The following is a 24,311-nucleotide window of genomic DNA, read 5'->3' as shown; positions in this document are numbered from 1 at the left end:
ATAACCTACCCATCACACAAAGTCTGACCTCACCAGCCCATACCTGGGCATGGACGACTTATATCTCCATATACGGAGATGGCCATATATGGAGATACGATGACATCACAGAGTCCACAGCTGATGATGTGGCGTGATGTCATACAATACACAAACAAGCCCTATATAAAGGGGCAATTCTCACCAGGGAAGAGAGCATTCCCCACTAGCTGAGTATCTTAAGATGGTTGGATGTGATGATAAGCCACAAATAGGCCAAAAGTTTGTTTTACCAATTATCAAGACATACGGGCAGTTGACAGTTTGCCATTGTTACTCATTGAAGTTGAATCTCCATCTGAATCCCTTTTATGCCCATATATGGAGATCCCTGCTCTGAGTATCTGACATCACTAATCCCTTTTATGCCCATATATGGAGATCCCTGCTCTGAGTATCTGACATCACTAATCCCTTTTATGCCCATATACAGTATGGAGATCCCTAACAGAATCCATTTTATGCCCATATATGGAGATACCTGCTCTGAGTATCTGACATCACTGTGATGTCACCTGTTTATGCCTAAATATGGAGATCCCTGCTCTGAGTATCTGACATCACTGCGATCTCACCTGTGATGTCACAGTGACACATCACCTCAGTATCTGTGATGTCACAGTGACACATCACCTCAGTATCAGGCGTTACACGTATACATTGAGCAGGGCAAAGGTGTGACGTGTGTGACGGACGGACGGACGGACGGCCGGTGGAGGTTTTCATACTAAACTGCGACCTTACGGTCGCAAAAATGACATGGGTTTGTTACCTCAGGTCAGCCAAACCATAGTGTATGGTTTTTGAATAAAATGACATGGGTTTGTTAACCTCAGGGTGGCCAAACCATAATCAATAACCTATGCTGAACTTTCACCAAAAGTATCTAGAAATTACCCAGCACTACTGGACAAACATGGACAAACTAAACAAAAAAAGCACTATGCTACCATAATCTCTCTGTCTCTCTGTCTGTCTGTCTGTCTGTCTGTCTGTCTGTCTGTCTCTCTCTCTCTCTCTCTCTCTCTCTCTACCAGAGCGTATACTGGAGCATAGGCCACCAGACTCTGAGGTCAATGATTGCCTTGTTGATCACAAACATGCACCCACCACATACGCACACGCACACTCACACTCACACTCACACACACACACACACACACACACACACACACACACACACACACAGTAAACTCCTCCCTCCAGTCAGTGAGAACAGCAGGTCATATCAAACTGCTCAGAGTTGACTTTGGTCTGTGCCTCCAGTGATCATGAAGAAGTGTGGAGCGTTGCTGCTCTTCCTGTTGTGTTTGTGTGAATGTGGGGTTCAGGGAGAGAGAGAGTGGGTCCCCACCATGGAACAGGTAAGGTACCAACAGCTGGCTAGATATCTTGAAGAGAAACATTTGATTTACGAGTTCCAATCTGGCTTCAGCGAGTCCTATTCCATAGACCAGGGCTCTTCAACAGGGGGTCTGCGACCCCTTGGGGGTCCGCAGGGATACTGCAGGGAGTCCCCGAAATTGTTTGAGAAAAATAAAAAATAAATAAAATTTAAGATGTATCACTAACAAGGTTGTTAGTGATAGATTGATAGTATTGCATTTACTATCAAACCCTGCACAAAGTGTCAGTCAGTCTGTCTGTCACACCTCACACGTCACACTATTGCCCTGCTCATATCTCCGCAACCGTTGCCCCAATCCATGCCAAATTTTGCACACACGCTCCTTGCCTGCCAAACTACAACCTCCAAGGACCCCCGGAGCTCCAGGGACCCCCAGGTCCCTGGGGGACCCCCAGATGTAAAAAATGACCAAATGTGCTAAACTGACCAAATGTGCTAAACTGACCAAATGACCACCCCAACGGGGCTGCTCACGGGAATTCCCGGGGACCACCGACTCCTGGTGCTCCAGAACGGATGCAAAAGTGGTGGCGCCCCCAGTGGAGGACCCCCTACACTGCAGCTCACATAAAATGCCGTAACTCCGGCTAGGAGCGACCGGGACAGCCGGGGCCGGTACCTATTCGTCCGCCTTGGCGGCGCGGAGACCCCACCCCTCATTTCTCACATGGCCCTCTTCTAGCGCCACCATGAGGCCGATTCTTGCAAAACACATTTTTGGACACTGCTCCTACAATTTTTGCCCTAAAATCACACAAATCGGTACACTGTATGTCTACACTCATCCCATCAACATGAATCTCTCCCATATAGCGCCACCTCCAGGCCGATTTTTAAAAACACATTTTTGGACACTGCTCCTACAGATTTTGCCCTAAAATCACGAAAATCACTACACAGTATGTCTACACTCATGTCATCAACATGGATCAGGAAGATTTTGGCAAAAAAAAAATTTGCCCTATTTGTGGAGATAAGTGACCTACGGTCGCTTATCTCCCGATTAGGGAGTCTTACTGGTAAGGTATGTTTATAAATGGCAGTGGTACGGCCACTTGTACATGCATGTTTAAAATAAAAGCATGAATTTATGAATCTATTATTTTAATAGCATAGTATTGAATGCACAATAACATGGTATGTTTGCAAATGAAACACCATTTTATACATAAATATGCAATATATGTTGTAGCCCCACCCCACCCTAAGAGGTAGGGGGTCCCTGCTCCATCTCCCCATCAGTTTGGGAGTCCCTGGCCTGAAAACGTTGAATACCCCTGCCATAGACACATGCCTCATCTATTTGAACGATTACATCAAACGTGCGATTCACAATGGCAAATATTGCGGCATGGTCATGCTGGACCTCCAGAAGGCATTTGACACCGTTGATCACTCTATTCTGATTGATAAACTTAAAGCTATCGGTCTTGACATCACAGCAGTGAGATGGATGCACTCTTACTTGGTGGGGAGGGAACCCGAAATCAACGGAACCATGTCCCCCCCCCTCCCATTAACACTTTCCCACAGAGACAGCATTCATTTTACAAGAGCATCAGCGCGCCCCCCGTCCTTCTTGGATGGCACTGTTCTTTTTTTTCTTATTTCGATCGGCTATTGTTTACTCACCAGCGAAGTGTCTCGATCTGCATTGGCATATAGTGGGGATTTTGGCCGAGTCGTCTTCCCCCCCTGTACGCTTCGCGTGCACGATCCGTGCACATCGAGGTAAGCGAATGTAATCCACTCCGTATGAAGTGCCCATGTCAACTTTTATCTGATAAAAAACTTCACGGACAGATGCTATGCTAACGCCTCCTCCTGCAATGAAATTGGACGGGACTGTGGCTATGCTGGCTGAAAGCTACCAGAAGCACTTCCGGTTCAGAGGGTTGAGAGAATGATCCTTTTAGATCAGTCGAAGAAGAGACGGAGGACAGCTGCCGATCGTTTTTTTTTTTTCATCATTATCATTTATTTAGTTTTTAATGACCTAGTACGGAAAATTCCGGTCAGCTAATTTAAGTACAGAAGAAGTACGGTTTAATCGGGTTTTAATATTAAGTGGCTCCCCGTGGCAGAGAAAGAGTTAAACTGTGGAGTCCCCCAAGGAAGCATACTAGGACCACTGTTGTTCATAATATATGTAAATGTCATCTGCTTGTGACTGCAATCTGTTTCTGTTCACGGATGAATCGGCTCTCCTAGTCTCAGGCAGAGACCTATTGCAGGTTAACTGTGAACTAAACAAGATCTGCACCTGGCTCAATGACAACAGACTCTCAATTCACCTAGTTAAACGGAATGTATTCTTTTTTGGATCTAATCAGAAACTCAGCAAAGTCGAGAACTTCACAATTAAAGTAGGTGACACTGTGATATGTGACTAGGTCTGGTACTTTGTTCCTTATGTCTGCATTGGTCATTTTTCTTTTTTGTACAGATTATCCAAGTACAGAATCTAATCTTTCATATGATGTATCATTTGTTGGAATTGGAGCATATTTGAAGAAGTTATGGACATTTTAAACTTGTTGCACCATAAACGTGACAATGGGAGGGACAATAGGTACTTACCTACACCCCTAAATCACTCCCCCAAGTCAAACCACACCCACAGTGGTAGCTGTCAACTTCAAATTTACTTTTATTTACTACAATTATTTAAAACTACTATTTAGTAGTAGACCTGTGGTAATATATTGTGCTATAGTGCTTGCAGCCATGTCAGAAATAGTGGCCAGTGGTCTTTTCTACCTCCTCCCCTCCTTATATGCTCATCCTGTCATTTTCTTCTTTTTGTAGTTTTTATTTTTCACTAAAATAGTGTGTTACAAAATTACCTACATTTTATAATTAAGTAAAAGTATCAATACTGCAATGTAGAATCACTCTGTTACAAGTAAAAGTCCAGAATTAAAAATGTACTTGAGTAAAAGTACAAAAGTATTGGTATCCAAATGTACTTAAAGTACCAAAAGTAAAAGTACAAAATGTTTGAAAATAGCAGATCTACAAGCTCACAACGCGTCGCACCGCAATGCGTTGTGAGCTTGTAGATCGGCTATTTTCAAATAGCCTTGGTATAACATAGGGCTAAAGTGGTTTATGTATGTTTTAAACTTTAGTTGCTTTGTAGATTAGCATTATTGGGCTAAATGTAAAGACGCTACGCTGCGCCAACCGTGAATTCAACACAATCTGCTGTTGAGCAGTTTAACCAATTTGCTACGTACGTCTACACAAACGGTCAGATTAAAAAGATAAATTGCTTAGTGAAGGCTCACGGATGTCACCATAGGGTACGCTCCAGCAGAATGTCCCGTAATGATCGTATTATTTAACGAGGAGCATTTTAATCCGATCGGTCGTCGTTTCCTTAAAAAGGTATTAATGTATTTAAGTGCAGTACACCTCGCAACCGATGGGGTCGCATGGCTGAAAAACAACAGAAAATGGCGTCTGATCGGATTAAAATGCTGTTTATTAAACAATACGAAAGATACGGGTAATTCTGCTTGAGCGTACCATACTGTGACATCTGTGAGACTTCAGTAAGCACTTTATCTTTGAAATATGAACGTTTTTGTAGACGTACGTAGCAAATAGGTTTAACTGCTCAACACGAGGTTGAAGTGAATTTATTACGTGCGCAACACCGTTAGCCTGTCGGCTAACTGTGCTTTATATAACATCGTCGAGTGTTTGTGTAACTTCAGTCAGATTGAAGGATCATCTGACTCTGATAATGAACCACAATCTACAGGCTACGCTTAACCGCCTCGCGTTGTGAGCTTGTAGAAGAGCAAAAATAGAGTTTGGTCGCGTTTTATACAACAGATGCCTACGTTAGCCTGCAGCTAGCGCTAGCTAACGTTAGCGTTAGCCGTTAGCCACTGCTAACTGCGTGAAGCTAACGCTATAGCGTATCTCGCAGCTCGGCCACTAGTCTGTAGTATAACAAAGCCCCGCCGTTCTCGAACGCTTCTTGCCTTTTGTGAACATTATATCCAAAAAGTAAAGGTCCTATGCCGGTCTCTCATCTGTTTACTTCATTAGCGTGGAAGAAAATCGAAGCAGCTTGTTGAAATAAAGTTTATATCGCTAATTTTTGTCAGCCGGTCCTTTGTTTTTAGACATGCTGCCTCCCCTGGTCACGTGGTATAGACACAACGAATAATAGAGGGGAAAATAATGCACCGGCTGACAAAATGAGCGATATAAACTCTTTATTTCAACACGCTGATTGGATTTTCTTCCACGCTTGAAAAGTAAACAGTTGAGAGAAGTGTATAGGACCTTTACTTTTTGGACAGAATGTTCACAAAAAGTAAGAAGCGTTCGTGAGCGGTGGGGCTTTATTTTTTACCACAGACGAGAGGCTGAGATGTGAGATACGCTGTATAGCGTTAGCTTCCCACTAGCGCCGGCTGTTCCATTGCGAGAAGACATCATCGCTGCGTCTTTCTTTGTGTGCCCGAGAGCGACTCAGAGAGTCAGATCACGACGTATAAATCAAAAAATAAATCCTTCCAGAATACTGTCTTCTGCAAACCAATAACATTAGCGAGATGAAGTTAGTCACTGAGAGAGTGTTTACACACTAGAACCAGATGCACCATGCTGTATGGGCGGTGCTCAGAGCGTGAACACGAGTGAAACCTGAGGAACAATGGATTCCGTCGGCCAATCGAAACGCTATGCAAATCTAAAGAGCTGACTTCTCCGCCTCCAGAAACGGTCTGTAATCTCTTCCAAAGTAAGGCAACTTTACTACACCAGTGTTAACATTTGGCAACCTTAACAAAGATATCTTATGGAATGAAAACCCTCTAATACATTCAAACTGTGTTTATATAAAAAAAAACGAAAAACAAAGAAAAAACTAAATCACTCTTGTTTTCGCGTTTTCTGACTTTTAAAATTGCCGACATTTGGACGGTTCCACCAGCCTCGGACACATATCAAGAAAAAACATCTACTTGGGTTGCATCCTGGAGGCTAACCTATCCAGTGAATAAATGACTACCAAGATAATCAAAAAAGTCAACCAACAAATTAATTTCTTGCATAGGGTTGCCCCGCTGATCAAAATTAAAACACGAAAGACTCTAGGAGGTGCTTTTATTGGGCCCCTCATTGATTACGGATTCCTCGTTTGGTATCGCGATGCCCCAATTGCCTTAACCCTTAAGTTCTGTTCAGATTCACTACACCTTCGTTCTGTTCGGGTCATTTTGACCCGGTGGATATTTGGTTTAAAAAAACAACACTAATATAAATTTTAACTTAACAAATCATCATGATACATTGACTTTGACTCAATACCAAACAATTCATATGATATATTTGGTAAATGTTTGCATTTCTGCTTTGCTATATCACATTAAACACTGAAAGAGCTAGGCGTTTTTACTGATTTAGCTGAAATCCATGTAAAAAAAACTACTTCATATAATACTGGGCAATATTGCTCATGCTTATAGGAAGGCGGGGAGGGTTCGGAATGGGGCTTCGGGAGGGGGGTGTTAGAAGTGGGGGTGACTGTGTGTCTGTGTTTTGGCATAATACTGTGTATTTCTGTGCTTCCGGGTCAAAATGACCCGAACAGCACTTAAGGTTCAAAAAATATGAGGGGGGTGTAGCATGGGTGTAGTGCAAAAATATGTTTTTTACATGTTCATCTCAGAAGAATCTTTAAGGCCAGTGAGTTTCAGGTGGAAACATTTTTAACTTCTACCTTTTTTTTCCAAATGAAAATGTAAAACGGGTCAAAATGACCCGAACAGCACTTAAGGGTTAAAGTTAAAGCTTCAAACAGCCCAGAACAAATTGATAAGGGTCGTGCTTGATCTTCCTCCTCGAGCCCACCTCACCGTTTATCACTACATAAGCGTGGGGTGGTTTACAGTAGATGACAGAGTACAGCATCTTGCAATGGGCCTGGTGTACAAGATACACTACACCTCCAAGATACCCATGTACCTGACATTCTGACAAACTACTTCCTAAAGGATGTCCACGATCACAACACCAGAGGCAGCTCCACTAATCATGTTCAACCCAGATTTAACACTAAACAAGGCTCTAATTTGTTCTTTATACCACCAACATGTGGAACGCCATCCCGCTGGCCTTAAAGGAGTGAAAATCCCTAGCCTCCTTCAAAATTCGGCGGCTGCTACTCGTGACTTGTAAAATGACTATAAGCCCCCGTCTGTTATGTTTATTCTTTTCTTTTCTGCTTTTGTAATTGATGTTATCCTAGATAAAGTACTATGTTCTACCCGTCTGTCTTTCAATGTTATATGAGATACATAAAGTAGTTCCTATGTAAATAAGCCATGAAGTGACTAAGTTTGTAGCGTTCTGTTGGTGTTATTTTGTGTTTGTTTATGTTATATGTGAGAAAATGAATTAAATGCAAACATGTAATATGCATGCCAAAACAAATATGTATATTACATAATGGCAAACAGTTGTGTAAAGTAACTAAGTAAGTAAGTAAGTACATTTACTTAAGTACTGTACTTAAGTACAAGTATTTGTACTTTACTTGGGTATTTCTGATTTTCAATACTTTTACTTCTACTCCACTACATCTCAGATGCAAATATTGTACTTTTACTCCACTACAATTATTTGAAAATTTTAGTTACTAGTTACTTTGCAGGTATACATTATAATATAAAATACATACATAAACCACTTTAGCCCTATTTCATACCTAGGCTATTTGAAAATAGACGATCTAAAGCTCACAATGTTTTGCCATACGATGCATTGTGAGCTTGTGGACCTGCTATTTTCAAACATTTTGTACTTTTACTTTTGGTACTTTAAGTACCTTTTGATGCCAATCCCTTCATACTTTTACTCAAGTACATTTTGAATTCCAGACTTTTACTTGTAACAGAGTATTTCTATATTGCAGTAATGATACTTTTACTTTTTAAACCCATAGCACTACTGAAACACTCAATGACCATACAGGAAGCTAGTTAGCATTTGTTTTTAGGTTTTTTAGAATCCTTTTTTCTTTACTGATTATATTGGTTTTTTTAGATTGATATTCATATGCATTTGTTATATTGTTGTTGATGTTCTGACATGTTATCTTGTTTATTATAGTGATGTATTATCTGCTTACTGTAAGTCGTTTTGGATTAAAAGTGTCTGCTAAATTGTAAACTGTAAACTTAAAGGAGGACTTTGCCACTTTTCAACCCATCTCACATCTGACAAGATCTCCTTTTAGTTGAACTTGTACCAGTGATTTGTGCTGTCAATAAACTCTTCAATCAATCAACCAGAGGCTGACACGCTTGGAGGCCAGACTGAGCGCTGTGGTCAGCAGCATGGACCATGAAGCAGAAGCTGACTTGAGGGAGTACTATGAAAAGAAGATGGACGGACTGGCCAAACAAAATGAGGGTTAGTGTTTACACACACACACACACACACACACACACGCACGCACGCACGCACGCACGCGTGTGTGGGTGCCGGGTGTGTGTGGGTGGGTGGGAGTGTGTGGGTGGGAGCGGGGGAGAGACAGAGAGAGAGGGAGAGGGAGAGGGAAAGATGCAGCTTGCACAGAGTGACGTTGTGTTTAAAAGCAGATTGAAACTTTTTTTTTACGGGGAAGCTCAGGGGAGGAGGCCTCGTCTGCCTCGGGGCTCTAAAGCCCCTTTTCCACTGCAGCTTTAGCACCACACTACACGACACTACACCATATAAAAATATCTACATTTTCCATTAGGCCTATACAAAAGAACCTCTATTGGTAAGAAACAAATTGACCCTTTAAACTGTGATAACACACCTATCCTAATTATAATACACTATAATGGATTATAACTGTGATTATAATACACTATACAGTATCAATGTATTACTGTGATAATTATAATAGACTAGAATATATGGTTATAACACAATATAATCTATTATCATGTATTACAACTATATCCTGGTGGTCTAAATGAAAAGTCAGTGAGTGATCAGTCATTATGAAGTGTTTGGCCCTGTTTGGCCGAGCTCAGCCCTACTCTGGATTGGATACTTTTTAGTACCAGGTTTAGTACCACTTTCACACCACTCTACCCAGGTCCTTGTGGTGGAAAACCTGACACAAGTGGGCGGTGTGGAGTGGTGTGGTGTTGGGCCATTTCCGTGGAAAAGGGGCTTAAGCAACTGCTTACCTTGCGTAGAGGCTGAATCCGCCACCCCACACACACACACACACACACACACACACACACACACACACACACACACACACACACACACACACACACACACACACACACACACACACACACACACACACTGTGCCGGTGCAGTCGGTAGACCTGTCGCCTCGCAGCTAGAAGGTTCTGGGTTCGATTCCCACCGGGGGACACTGTGGGCTCTCCACGTCGTCAGTGCCCAGCAGTATTGGGTAGCGTCACTTTATTTTTTACTTTATTACTAGAGTAATATGTAATACATTAATTATTACTTTAACATTACTTTTACCAAAATGTTTAAATTGAACAATTACATAATATATATATATATTTTTTTTGTCAAATTGGCCTATCAATAAATAATTTAATTAGATTAGATTAGAACAATATGTTCTGTGTTTCTGACGTTACGTTATGGGAGTTGGGCATGTTTTATCTGACAGCCTGTGCGTAGGAGAAAACATCCACCAACGCAGCGCTACAGTTCATGTCATGGGTGGGCTATGATGCTGTCAAACCAGGCATTTGATAGTTCTCAGTAATGCATATTTTAGCGTGTGTTTTCTCTTCAGTTGTTGAAATGTGTTGGAATTTAGCAGCTTACTAGGCTAATAATCATTCTAACAGTGTTGTAAAAAGTACTCACATTTTATACTTAAGTAAAAGTATCAATACAGCAATGTAGAAATACTCCATTAGGGTGCCCTCACACCAAAATACCTAGAGTGGAATCCGCCAATGCATTTCAATGAGAATGTAGCGTCTTTTGCAGAAATCCAAAAAACGCTCCATTCTCATTGAAATGAATTGGCGGATTCCACTCTAGGTATTTTGGTGCGTGGGCACCCTTACAAGTAAAAGTCCAGAATTCAAAATGTACTTGAGTAAAAGTATGAAAGTATTGGCATCAAAATGTACTTAAAGTGCCAAAAGTAAAAGTACAAAATGTTTGAAAATAGCAGATCTACAAGCTCACAACGTCGCATCGCGACACATTGTGAGCTTGTAGATCGGCGTTGTGAGCTTGTAGATCGGCTTTTGCCAAGGGCTTTTCTGTGTGGAGTTTGCATGTCCTCCCTGTGTCCCCTAGGGTAGGTACAGCAGTAATCCTAGTCTCTATAATGTCGGCCTGATGGAGGGGAAAGGAACTGGTTGGAATAACGTGTTCCTTCAACACGCTATGTCAAATCTGGGAAACTCCCCCCTGTCAGGTATTAAGAAGCGGCCTGCTCACTCCTCTTGCATTGGAGGAATCATGAGCTCAGTTCGGGGCTCTCCCCAGGTTGGCAGAGGGAGAGCAGAGCCCAGGATTACAACTTAAGCAATTGGCACTGGGTGAAAAATGGGTCAAAATTATGGGATAAAAACTTTAGAAAAAAAATACATGTTAGCAACATAGCTAACAATTTCACAGCCAGGTATAAATTCAACTCATTGGCTGCAAAAAAATGCAGGACACGTGAGTCTCGCCCGCCTCATTATCTGCTGATCATGACATCACAGTCATAATCCAATCAGAGCTCTCGCCCAGTAAGGGAGGCTCCTTTAAATAGGGCTTGCATTCACTATGGCTGTACTTGGAACTGAAGCCTCAGATCCAGTAGCGTAATTTGTATAGGGTTGATGGGTTTTATAAGCCCAAGGGCGCCCCTACTGGCGACAATGGCGAGGGATTGTTTTTCAATAAATAAAAATAGCCGCTCTACATATACATTCATAGGCTATTATATGTATTTTGTCATTTCCAATATATTTGGGGTCTCTAATCTCATAATCTATGGGCCCTGCTCACAGCAGTAAAGGGCCCTTTTGATCTGAAAACCCATGTGGAATAATTTGGCCCCTGCTCAGTTAGCTCAGCTCAGCTTAGCTCCCTCCAGCACCCCAGCCTCCACCATTTGATCAGAGTCTGGCATAGGATCAAATATGTATGATTTTATGTCTGCTATTCAAGCTATCAATTGTATTTGTTATGTGCCTGCACATATGCACACCTCACTTTACAACACTATTACAATATATGTCCACTAATGCTTATTTGTCCTATGTTGTAGTGTCTACCCTGGTTTATTTGTCCAATGTTGTAGTTTCTACCCTAGTTTATTTGTCCTATTGTTTAGTGTCTACCCTGGCTTGCTGGCTCTGGTGATCTGCTTCTCTGCTGCATGGCTAGACACTCACCTGCCACTCAACATGTGATTGCCTTGGTTTCTCTGCCCTGTGTCAGCTGATCCATGTGTGATGAGGGCCAGGCTAGAGTATAAAGAGGAGAGTTTGTCAGCTCCCATGAGTTCCCCAGCAGCCCAGTAGAGAACACTCAACATGTTGTCCATTAGTTAAGTTCTTCCAGTATTTGTTTGTTTAAGTTCTGAGAGGCTGGTCATAGTATCATATGTGTTTTTGTGACCTTATAGTTTATCTTTTCACTTTGTTTTGGTAGTTCATGGGAGCTGTGGTGGGTCGGCTGGCTCACCCAGCTCAGCCCATCCTTTTCTTTTCTGTTGGAACTTTAGTTAGGTCTCAGTTATGTTACACTTGTTGGCAAATATTTCACCATTTGTGTTGTGCAACATAAAAGCACTTCTTTTATGCACTATTTATCTAAAATAAACATTCAATTGTCGTATCCTATATGAAACCATATCCACCAAATATTACCATGAATTATTGTGTACTATACTGTATAAATTCTACAGCTCAACAAATGTCAAAAGAGTTGATGTGGCAGCTGCCGGCCTGTCTTGAGACCTGACTTTGTCCGCTTATTATGTCAAAGCCCTTGGTATTTGAGCCGTATTAAAGGGCAGTAATAATTGCTATTTTACTACTATTGTATCCCTATGCTATGGGGGTTTTGCTTAACGTTCCCTGATTCTGCATGCAAGCACGCATGTACACAATTCAGGGAACATCTCAGAACATGGAGCCCTTTAACGCAAGTTTAACTGTATTCCATTTGTTGCAATAAATGGTTATTTGTACTTTGACGTGATTGTTCCTGACATGTTTTGGCCTTGCTCTATTCAAGCCGATAGCTAAAGAACGGAACGTGCCAGGAACATATATACCTTTTTAGTTGGGAAATAGAGGAGTAGATCTTTATTTTTTGAGCTATATGTGCATATGTAGGTGAAGTACAACATATTATTTGGGTCTTTAAAGAAAGGTGAAAATGTTGAAAATGGCTGGCAGAAGCAACATCTGTCAAAATCTGTCAGTAAATTAGTTTTAACGAACAACTTGACATGTATGTTTTAATATTTCACATATTTCACATTTAGAGCTTCAGAGCAGACTGGATAGCAGTGAGAACATCACCCAAGTCCTCCAGAGCAGACTGGATAGCAGTGAGAACATCGCCCAAGTCCTCCAGAGCAGACTGGATAGCAGTGAGAACATCACCCAAGTCCTCCAGAGCAACGTGGAAACCTTGACGAAGCAGATTGAAGGTAAAATTAGAACAGACGGATGTTCAGTAGATGCAGTTTGGAGAGGACAGAGTTGAAAAATTACACAATTTACTTTACTTTAATAATCTTCATTTATGTTACCGGTAAATGGGTCATTCTTAGTATTCGGTGCCATTGGTGTCCCCATTACATATACAGCATATCATCGCGGCTTCCGATTGGTCTGTGGTGCGGGGCGGGACAAATACACCATTGTGTATTGGCTGGCTGATGACGTAGCTACTAGGGATGCGAATCTCGACCACTGAGGCGATACGATACGGACCTCGATACACTGCCAGCGATACAATATAATTGCGATACATTGAAATCCTGCCGATACGATACATCGCGATCCACCCCTGTTCCCGATACGATGCGATACGATTCACGATTCACCACGATTCAAGCCCAAATCCCCAAATTTACAAAACATAGCGACTAAAAAATTATGAAATTTAAATTCAAGGCAATTTATTTTTTCACTGTAGTACTAGGCTCTGTCTAACAACCCAACATAGGCCTATAGTATTCTGGGAGAACACAAAGCTGCTGGCTATTGTAGAATTGTTAACTAATCATATAGAAGGCCTATGTCATTATTAGTAGGCCTATATGTCTTCAACTGGGAGTCAGGGACCCCAATCCAGGGTTATTACAGGGGGCCTGCCAAATATTTGTGTGATACAGTAGGCTATAATGCCTAGCCTACAGCGAAGGTCCCTGCTTGATCTCTGTCTGAGCTAAGGGGTCCTTGACCTGAAAAAGAATAAAAAGAATAAAGTCCCTCCCTGGTTTGTATTATTATATTATATTATATTATATTATATTATATTTAATCCAGGATTATGCAATTTTTATAGCCAAAATGTTTTAAAACAGACCTACAAGCTCACAACGCGTCGCATCCACAACACATTGTGAGCTTGTAGGTCTGCTATTTTAGGTGCGACACCCTTGTACTCCGATGTATAAATTAGGCTTCTTTCCCATGCAGAGCAGAACTAGCAGCAGAGAAAGTGAGAGAGTTGCTTGCATCAACAGGAAAGTTGTAGAACAGTGACAAATACTTTGTTTTAAACGCAAGCAGTAGTCCTACAACACCCAGCAACATTGTTGTTGTGTGTGTGCAGTTAATATAGCGCAGAAGATGATCTCAATCAATTGTCCGTCGGAGATTCGCTAAGAAACGGCTGTTGATTACATATCACTCGATCAGCCTGTGCTACTCTGTGACAACAAATCAGCGCAGCGGACTTGGATGTTATAAAGCTAAGTACTGTACAACTATCTTTTTAACCCGTGGGGCTGCTAGTTCGTCTGTTGATTCACTCGCATTTCGCTGCACTGTCTGTCTCCCTGGTTGCCTGCATGCAGAGTGCAGATGTTGTCCGTCTGTCCGAGTCGCAGCTCGCGTTAAAGACTGGCTTTTGGGGAGGGGGTTGAACAGCTGATGATGGTGCATTCATGGCGCCTCGGAAACACAGGATAGAATGAAATACTATATGGAAGAACCGATACAATCGCGGAATATACCGATCCAGACACTCACGGCACGATCCATCACGATTTCGGCCGTCTATTGTACCGGTACACACTGAATGTACCGATTCAACCGTATCGCGGACGTTTGTATCGCGATTACGATCCGTACCGGTATATCTTCGCATCCCTAGTAGCTACCCTAACCCTTCTCTGATTCGTTGGAACAACGGGAGCGTGTCATCATTTCGACATAGCATCTTTTCGACAACCAAACCTAACCCAAACCCTAACCCAAACCTCCGTGGGGTGAGTAGCTAACCTGCTGACGCTCCGTTGTCGGAATGATGGGCGTTCGCAAAAGCGAGGTTTCCCCAGTACAACACCAACAACCACTCACCAACAATGTCGCCTACGTCACAACTGATGTTCAGAAATACAAATCAACTGGATCATTTCCAGACTGATGTGGATACAATACAGTAATACAACTCAAACAAAATAAAAAAACATTATAATTGTATTGAGTATCAATTCAAATGTTTCTCACTAAATGTTATTCATTGTGAACAATGTATCTTTTATGTTTCAAATCTTGAAATCAATGTGAGTCCATGAGTAGATTTTTCTGACAGCTGAACATGCACGCCCCCTCTTTCAGACGTGCAGCCAAGTTATATGTACTGTGATTAGTTTTAGTGAGGATTCTGTTGGGAAATAGCGAGATTCACCATTATGGCAGCCGTGTTCTGTAGTTGAAGTCGGTGAATGGAGGAACAGCTAAGGGTAGAGTTGAGTCTGTTACAAGACGGGAAGAGACAAAAGCATGCATGATTTTTTCTTGGTCTTGAGAGGTAAGGATTGGTTTAATGTTTGCCATGTAATGTAAGTGATGAAAACAAGACTATTAACTTTCTTTACATGGAACTCAAGGTTCATGTGGATATCAAAAAATACTCCCAGGTTTTTTACTGTATCGGTTACATTAGATTGGAATAATAATCAGGACTTTGGTTTTGTCCGCATTAAGCTGTAGGATTTTTCTTTCTTTTTTTTGCCATCCCATTGTTAATTCAGGCTATGCAGTCACTGTGTCTTTACTTAAATTATTTTGCTTAAATAAAGATATAACTGACACTGTGTGTCATCAGCACTGCGCAAAAATACCAAGAATCCCTAGATATCGTTGCCCGAATATTACCAGATACAAGTCATGTATGATGATATCCGGATTGGATACTCTCCGAACAGCAAGTGAAATACATTTCATGTTCGGAGCATATCGAACCCCCAATATGGGACCACTTTATTCTTGCTAGAATATGGAGTTAATCTTTTCCCAGATACTGTATACGACCACATGCCATATTCTGAAAATAACTCCAGGCAGTGTCTAAAATATCTCATCAGAAATGGACAGTTGTCATTTCTGGAGATGAGTCATAACTCATATCCAATGTATTGATACAACCTCTAACCACATTTCAAGTCCAAACGCCAGGTGTATTTTAGCTCAGGATACTGTATTGATAAGACCTGTGACCATGTTTCAAGTCCAAACACTGGGTGTATTTTAGCTCAGGATACTGTATTGATATAACCTGTGACCATATTTCAAGTGCCAATACCGGGTGTACATTGGCTCAGGATACTGTATTGATATGACCTGTGACCATATTTCAAATCCAAACACTTGGTGTATTTTAGCTCAGGATACTGTATTGATATGACCTGTGACCATATTTCAAATCCAAACACTTGGTGTATTTTAGCTCAGGATTCTGTATTGATACGGCCTGTAACCATATATGAAGTCCAAACACGGGTCGTATTTTAGCTCAGGATTCTGTACTGATACGACCTATAACCATATATGAAGTCCAAACACGGGGTGTATTTTAGCTCAGGATTCTGTACTGATACGACCTATAACCATATATGAAGTCCAAACACGGGGTGTATTTTAGCTCAGGATTCTGTACTGATACGACCTGTGACCATATATTAAGTCCAAACACGGATTGTATTTTAGCTCAGGATACTGTATAGATATGACCTGTGACCATGTTTCAAGTCCAAACACCGGGTGTATTTTAGCTCAGGATTCTGTATGGATACGACCTGTGACCATATATTAAGTCCTAACACAGGGTGTATTTTAGCTCAGGATACTGTATAGATATGACCTGTGACCATATTTCAAGTCCAAACACCAGGTGTATTTTAGCTCAGGATACTATATTGATACGACCTATGACCATGTTTCAAGTCCAAACACAGGGTGTATTTTAGCTCAGGATACTGTATTGATATGACCCGTAAACATATGTCAAGTCCAAACACTAGGTGTATTTTTATGTCAGGATACATTCTTGATTGATATGACCTATAACCATATTTTAAGTCCTAACCATCAGGATTCACCATACCAGGATACAGTTCAGTGTCCCCTTAAGCCTATACTAGGCCAGCTCCTTTCTCTCTACACCAAATGATAGGTACACATTTCAACACAAGAAAATTACTTAATGCAATTAAGCAAATATTTATTTTTAGAGCAAATATTCTTTTAAATGTTCTTTTAAAACGGGCTAAAACCTAAGAACAGTATTTTAAGAACACACACACACATACACACACACACACACACACACACACACACACACACACACACACACACACACACACACACACACACACACACACAGTTGATTGTTGAATATACTGTAAAATGAATAGAACACATCCAATTCTTACTTAACACACTCCAGGTAGGTAAGAACACTATTTGAAACAGGTCAGTGTTGGACAGAATAAACAAATCAGAACCAAAAGCATGAACAGAACACCACCATTAATTGGCAATGTGCAAACTATAATCCCATGTTTCCAGAAGATGGCATGAATGGTTCCCATTCTTCCATAGCTTGTTCTGGTTATTCTGGTTCAAATCTGCTGCTGAGCCAATGAAACAAAGCCATGGGAATCTGAACAGGAAACATTTATGCCCCTTCTAAAAACCCAAGAGTACAGTTGTACACAGAGCCTATAACAAGCCTTACTAAGTCCCAGAGGTGTCCTCCTCACTCTGCTGCAGGTAGATATGCTTGCCCTCTGCAGGAGGGGGGGCTCTTCTTGTAAACTGTCCACGATAGGTGTGAACATGGGTGGACCTGGGCTACACAACCTTCTTCCCATTGTCATCCAGGACCTTCTGACAGTCCGCCATTTTTGGACACCCGTGATGAGCGCCACTTTGGTGATTTGATTTTGAAAACAGTTTTGTCCTCGTCACTGACGGAATTGGCGACTGCACCGCTGAGGTATAGCTGGTCCTCTTTGGACAGTATCTTCTGTCCAACACCGACCTGTTTCTTGAAGAGCTGTGTAACAGATGGGAAGAGGAGGTTAGACTCAACATGTTCTATTCATCCATTCTGGTCAAAAGGAAAACCTTTGATATGGGGCCCCCAGTTTTGCCTTGTCTGCTTATGATAAGCAATTTTAGGCTTGTTGTCTCCACCAGGCCGAAGGCATAGGGAGACAATGTTTTTGCTACTGGCTGTCCGTTTTCGCTATAACTCCACTGAATAAACATTGTTCAAACATACTACCAAACATTCAAACATAAACCCTTGCCCTGGATTGTGTAAAATATTTGCCATTGATTTCTGTCTAGACCAGAGCTCCATTCTAAAGTTAGTTGGTGTTACAAAAACCATTGTGCAGCAGGTTGTACATGTAAAGACAAAACAGACCTACAATGGCAATAATTTAACTTGGCAAAAACAATATATATATTTTTAATTTGCATACTGTGTGTGTTTGCGCCATCGTGTGCCCTTCATGCGTGACAGCATATTGGGCTGTGCATATATTTTACAGTAGTCTCTGAACATCAAAACCACTGAGGACATCCCTAAAGCCCCTTTTCCCACCGAACAGATTTTGCAACGCAGCGTTGGAACAAGTGGAAAAGCGCCAAAAAGCTGCCTTTGGGAGCCTTTCAGCAATGAGGAAGTAGATACTCTAGTTCTGTGGACCTCTAGTCTGCAACAGAAACAAGCCTAAATAAGCCAGGGACATTTTCCCATTGCACATTTGAACCAATACCATATTACTGTATCTATTTCAACATAAATCGATCAATTCCTAAGCAAAGCTTGAATAATAAAATGTGGGTTTGATTGTTTGGTGTTGCCACATATTCTGTGAGTGAAACATGGGGAACAGGTCTATGTACTTAAAAGCAAGCCCAAATAAGCAACCACACTTACGAAAACAAGTCCAAACTAAAGCAACCCGCAACTATGAATATTTACAAGCGACTATACAGGAAAACAAGTCCAAAGTCTCTTATAATGAGCAGACCTGGCAACACACATCAGTACAAAAACATGTTCTTTCAGACGACTAAAGTTTGTGCTTAGTCTGTGCCAACTAAAGCGACAGACTGCCAGTCTGAAGGAGCTGCAAAGAGTCTCTTGTAGTCTGTTTGGTGGAAAGTTACCTTAATGATGTGACTTGGTCTACATCATTGAGCACCATGTCGGCCAGATAAAGAGGGGAATGCTGCCTTTCCATCCTCATTTGTTATAATCAACTTAATATCAAACAGCTAACCATATTTTGAGCACACTCTGAGCAACAGCTGTGGGCCAGCATGGATAGGAGGAGACGTGATCAGGTTAACTGCACACATAGATGGTTAACAAACCTTATAGATCTGCCATTTTCAAATAGCCGGTGTACTTTAGAGTGGTCAAACTTAGCCTAGTTCTTTTGTGCTTGTTTTACTTATACCTAGTCCCTTGTTTCTCTTGTCAAACCTGGCAATAAAGCGATTACCTGCATTACACTTGCTGCCCACTAAGGAAGAAGTTGAATGAAACAGATAAGGGCAATAATCAATGCTGGCGACTAGAGAAGGACCAGGAACAAGTTAATGTCAACCCTTTCCAAACTCCAAACCAACTAGGATAAATAAATAAATGCGGTCATAAATGCGGTCATAAATGCGGTCTTGTGTGGACACAGCTCCACAAGTCCTTTATAAGACCTTTTAGTAGCTGTCGCTACTTCTTTCTTGTCTGTTTCTTGTCTGTGTGACAGGGTGCGAGTGTGTGTACTGCATCCTGTAGCGATAATTCCATCCACTGCCTGGGACTGTATCTGTGACAACAGAGCTGATCCCATAACCTGGGGGACATAACCTTGATAACAGAACCTGTGGCCGCATTTGCTAATAACTTCCAAACTTCACAAAACGCTAATAAAGTGAAAAATGACATATGTCACTGTCTTCCAAGGTTCCAAGGTAATAGAAAACTAAGAATAAGAAATGGTCCGTATTCCATAGAAAAGTTGGGGATTTCACCCAGTAAAAATGACCAGATTCTGTCACTTTTCATGAAATATCAGTTTGGACTGTCACCCAAAACTCTCACCCTAAACAGGCCCAATATATGGCAAAAGGTGATCATATGCTACATACAGTATAGGCCCTATTGTCATCTTCTCAAAATAGGTTATCAACATTCCAGACAGTATACTGGATGCATTAAGCCATATTCATACTTCATCCATATTTGATTAGTTATGCCAAGAAAATTGAACCATCGAAAATGGGACACCTTCAGATATGCCATAGATTTGATCTGTATTCTAGAAAAGGATAGTGCTCATCAGAATGTCCAGATAGGACATACGGTCATATTTGAAATACGCATGACAAAAATAAGATATAAAGTGATATTTAGAACACACACGACAAAGATTCCGTATATAATATCCTCATGATGTATATTGGGTTCATATTTGACCAAATATGAAATACCAATGACACTGGTCTGGTCTGTTTTGCCCAGTATAAATCACCCAATTCTGTGAATTCCCATGACCTATTAATATCATTTAAATGCCTCACCCAAAACAGGCCCAATGGCAAAATCTGTAGTAGGCCTAAGTATATTGTATAAGTTACGGTGACGATATATGCTACAGATATTGCCATTATTCTACTCAATATAGGGTGTCAATATATTCCTACACTGCAATACCTCATATTCATATACTTCTTATATGAGAAGGAAATGAATACTTCCATATTCCATATTTGATTAGATATGGGTTGGGCCAAGTGAATATTGAATATCGGAATCCAGAGTAAATATATGACTTTAAGTGATATATGAATGTAATATAGACTGTATTTGTGACACATTCATATACATACCATAGATTTGATCCGTATTCTAGAAAAGTTGTTGAGCTCAGATATGTCCAGGTGATATTTGGAACATACACATGACAGAAAAAAGATGTAACTGTATCCTTCTATAAAATATGTCCTCATGATGTATATTGGGTTCATATTTGACCAGATATCGAGGGCTTGGAGCGCAAAGGGCCTATGTGACATTTTTTGCAAAAATGACTTTTTTACATCATTTTAAAGGTCTCTGCGAACTCTATCAGATGGTGAAAATCTTTCGTAATAATAACTTTTACTTTTTGAAATAAAGCCTAAAAACCAAAAAGGCTCATGTGAAACCCTTCAGTTGAACTTGGAGCGCAAAAGGCTTTAGTGCACGTGTAGAATACCAAACCAGACACACCGTGGCCCTAATAGGCACCCAAATTTGGCACAAACACTGTTCAGGAGCCTGCCATGACAATAGTCACGCCAGGGGCCTTGTGGGGCCCCCAGGGACCACATTAGGGCCCCTGGTGGGCCCTGGGTAACACAAGGGAACAGAGATAGTAACTTGCCAGAAACTGCTCTGATCCGCACCAAAAAAAGATTAATCAGGGGTCTGCATTCAGAGTGGCCACACCAGAGGCCATGTGTGGCCCCCAGGTGCAAAATCAAGGCCCCCAGGGGCCCCTGGATGACACAGTTGCACCGTTGGTCCTCTCTGCACCAAACGTGGCATAAACACTGTTCAGGGGTTTGCCACAACAAAAGTCACACGAGGGGCCACATTAGGGGCCCCCAGGGGCCACATTAGGGGTCCCCAGGGGCCTTTGGGTGCCACAGGCGCACTGTTGCCCCATTACGCACCAAACTTGTCACAAACACTGTCCAGGGTTCTGCCCTGAGAATAGTCACACCAGGGCATAGTCACAACCCCGGGGCCCCCAGGGGCCACTGGCACCCTGGGGCCCCTGGTGAAGCCCTTTGTGTGACTATTGTCATGGCAGACCCTTAAACAGTGTTCATGCTAAGTTTATGCAAATTGGAGCAATGGTGTGCCTTTGGAACCCGGGGCCCCTGGGGGCCCCTGATAAGGTACACTGGGGACCCTGATAAGGCATGTGAGGTGGCCCCTGGTGTGACTATTGTCATGGTAGACCCATGGACAGTGTTTGTGCCATATTTGGTGCAGATCAGAGCAACAGTGTGCTTTTGGCACCCCGGGGCCCCTGGGGGGCCCTGATATTGTACACTGGGGCCCCTGGTGAGGCCTGTGAGGTTACCCCTGGTGTGACTATTGTCATGGTAGACCCATGGACAGTGTTTGTGCCATATTTGGTGCAGATCAGAGCAACGGTGCACCTTTGGAACCCCGGGGCCCCCAGGGGCCACTTGCACCCTGGGGCCCCTGGTGAAGCCCTTTGTGTGACTATTGTCATGGCAGACCCTTAAACAGTGTTCATGCTAAGTTTATGCAAATTGGAGCAATGGTGTGCCTTTGGAACCCGAGGCCCCTGGGGGCCCCTGATATGGTACACTGGGGACCCTGATAAGGCCTGTGAGGTGGCCCCTGGTGTGACTATTGTCATGGTAGACCCCTGAACAGTGTTTGTGCAAAGTTTGGTGCAGATTGGAGCAACGGTGCACCTTTAGCACCCCAGGGGCCCCTGAGTTGGCCCCTATTGTGCCCCCTGGTGGCCACATGTGGCCCCTCATGTGACTATTGTCATTGCAGACCCCTGAACAATGTTCATGCCAAGATTGGCGCAGATTGGACGAACGGTGCACTTTTGGCACCCATGGGCCCCCAGGGGCCTCTGTTTTTGTAACTGGGGGCCAAATGTGGCCCCTGGTGTGGCTACTCTGATGGCAGGCCCCTGATTAGTGTTCATGCCAAGTTTGGTGTGGATCGGAGCAGTTACTAACAAGTTACTGTCTCTGGTCCAGTATTATTATTTTCTGAATGTCACTTAGACCCTAAACGTGAAGCAAAAAGCTATACAATGTTAGAGCGCAAAGGGCCTAAGTGACGTTTTAGCTTACACGTATTAGTTTTGTATTTTTTTTAAATTGTTTTGTACTTTTTTATATATATAACTATTAAAATATCAATTCCTTTTAGCTTAATATGTATAAAAGTACAGACTGCTTACGCATGTTGTTTTTAATAAAATAGTTACAGTCAATTAAAACTTTGTTTTTGCTCTCCTGTAAAATTCTGAAAATGTCACATAGGCCCTTTGCGCTCCAAGCCCTCGATATGACATATCAATGAAATGTAGGATATATATCAGAAATGTTCTGTTTCGTGACCTATCAATATCAGTTAAAAATCTCACCCAAAACAGGCCCAATGGCAAAATATGTAGTTAGTATATTTTATATGAGAATATTTGATGATATATGCTACAGATATTACCATTATTCTACCCAAAATAGGTGTCAGTATATTCCTATATACTGCAATAGGTCATATTTATATGTTGTAAATGACAAGGAGATGAATACTTCATCCATATTTTATAAGATATGTCAACAAAACCTTAAATATGCATTAGAAATGGTCTGTATTTGGAAGTGGTTATGCTGTAAATATATGACTTTAAGTGATATATGAAGTCAAAGTCTGATACATCAAGATTTACCAGAGACTTAAAGGTATTCTAGACAAAATAATGTGATCAGATATTTTCAGATATGACCAAAGGTCATTTACGGAACACATACATGACAAAATTAAACAGCTGCTTGTATTCATGAACATTCATGATGTATATTGGGTTCACATTTGGCAATATATGGTGCATATCAACAAAACTCAGGATATTTATCAGAAATGTCCGTATTCCAGAGAGAATCCAAAATCAGATATTTGGGGATTCTGGATATTTTAGCCCAAAGGTAATTTACGGACCACGTACATGACACATTTTAAATTATGCTTGTATCCTAGTATGATATATGGTTTTCATGATGTATATTGGGTTCATGTTTGACCAGATATGTTGCATATCAACAAAACTCAGGATATGCATCAGAAATGTCCGTATCTATAGGGAATCCAAAATCAGATATTTGGGGATTCTAGATCTTTTCGCCCATTGAATATGCCTCAGAAATGGTCAATATTCTCTAGCAGATCCACTGTAAAGATATGACTTGAGGTCATATATGAACTCACTATCTGACAAATGAAGTATTCTAACTGAATATTGTGATCAGATATTTCCAGATATGACCTAAGGCCATTTACAGAACATATACATGACAAAAATAAAATGTTGCTTGTATCCTAGTACAACATATTGTCTTTATGATGTATATTGGGTTCATATTTGACCAGTTCTAGCATTTCCATGGAACTCAGGATATGCATAAAAATGTACTGTTTCATGACCTATCAATATCAGTTAAATATCTCGTCCAAAACAGGCATAATGGTAAAATCTGTAGTACGTATATTTGATGTGTAAATCGTTGATGATATATGCTACAGATTATTT

The 24,311-nt window shown here is 41.5% G+C and overlaps 1 protein-coding gene across 1 annotated transcript in view; it reads left to right on the top strand.

Moving 5' to 3' along the window:
* The first annotated feature begins 1,292 nt into the window (after positions 1-1,292).
* Positions 1,293-24,311, top strand: part of LOC308296900 (uncharacterized protein) — a 61,751-nt gene continuing 38,732 nt past the window's right edge. Inside the window, exons 1-3 of the mRNA XM_080740252.1 lie at positions 1,293-1,403; positions 8,764-8,884; positions 12,963-13,130. Coding sequence (XP_080596378.1) covers positions 1,311-1,403; positions 8,764-8,884; positions 12,963-13,130 — 382 coding nt within the window. The 5' untranslated portion in view covers positions 1,293-1,310. The remainder of the gene's footprint in view (positions 1,404-8,763; positions 8,885-12,962; positions 13,131-24,311) is intronic.

This window comes from Nannobrachium achirus, assembly GCF_963921795.1.
Source record: "Nannobrachium achirus genome assembly, chromosome: 13".
NCBI lineage: Eukaryota > Metazoa > Chordata > Actinopteri > Myctophiformes > Myctophidae > Nannobrachium > Nannobrachium achirus.
The sequence above is the reverse complement of the archived record's forward strand: the minus strand, read 5'-3'. Positions and strand labels throughout refer to the sequence as shown.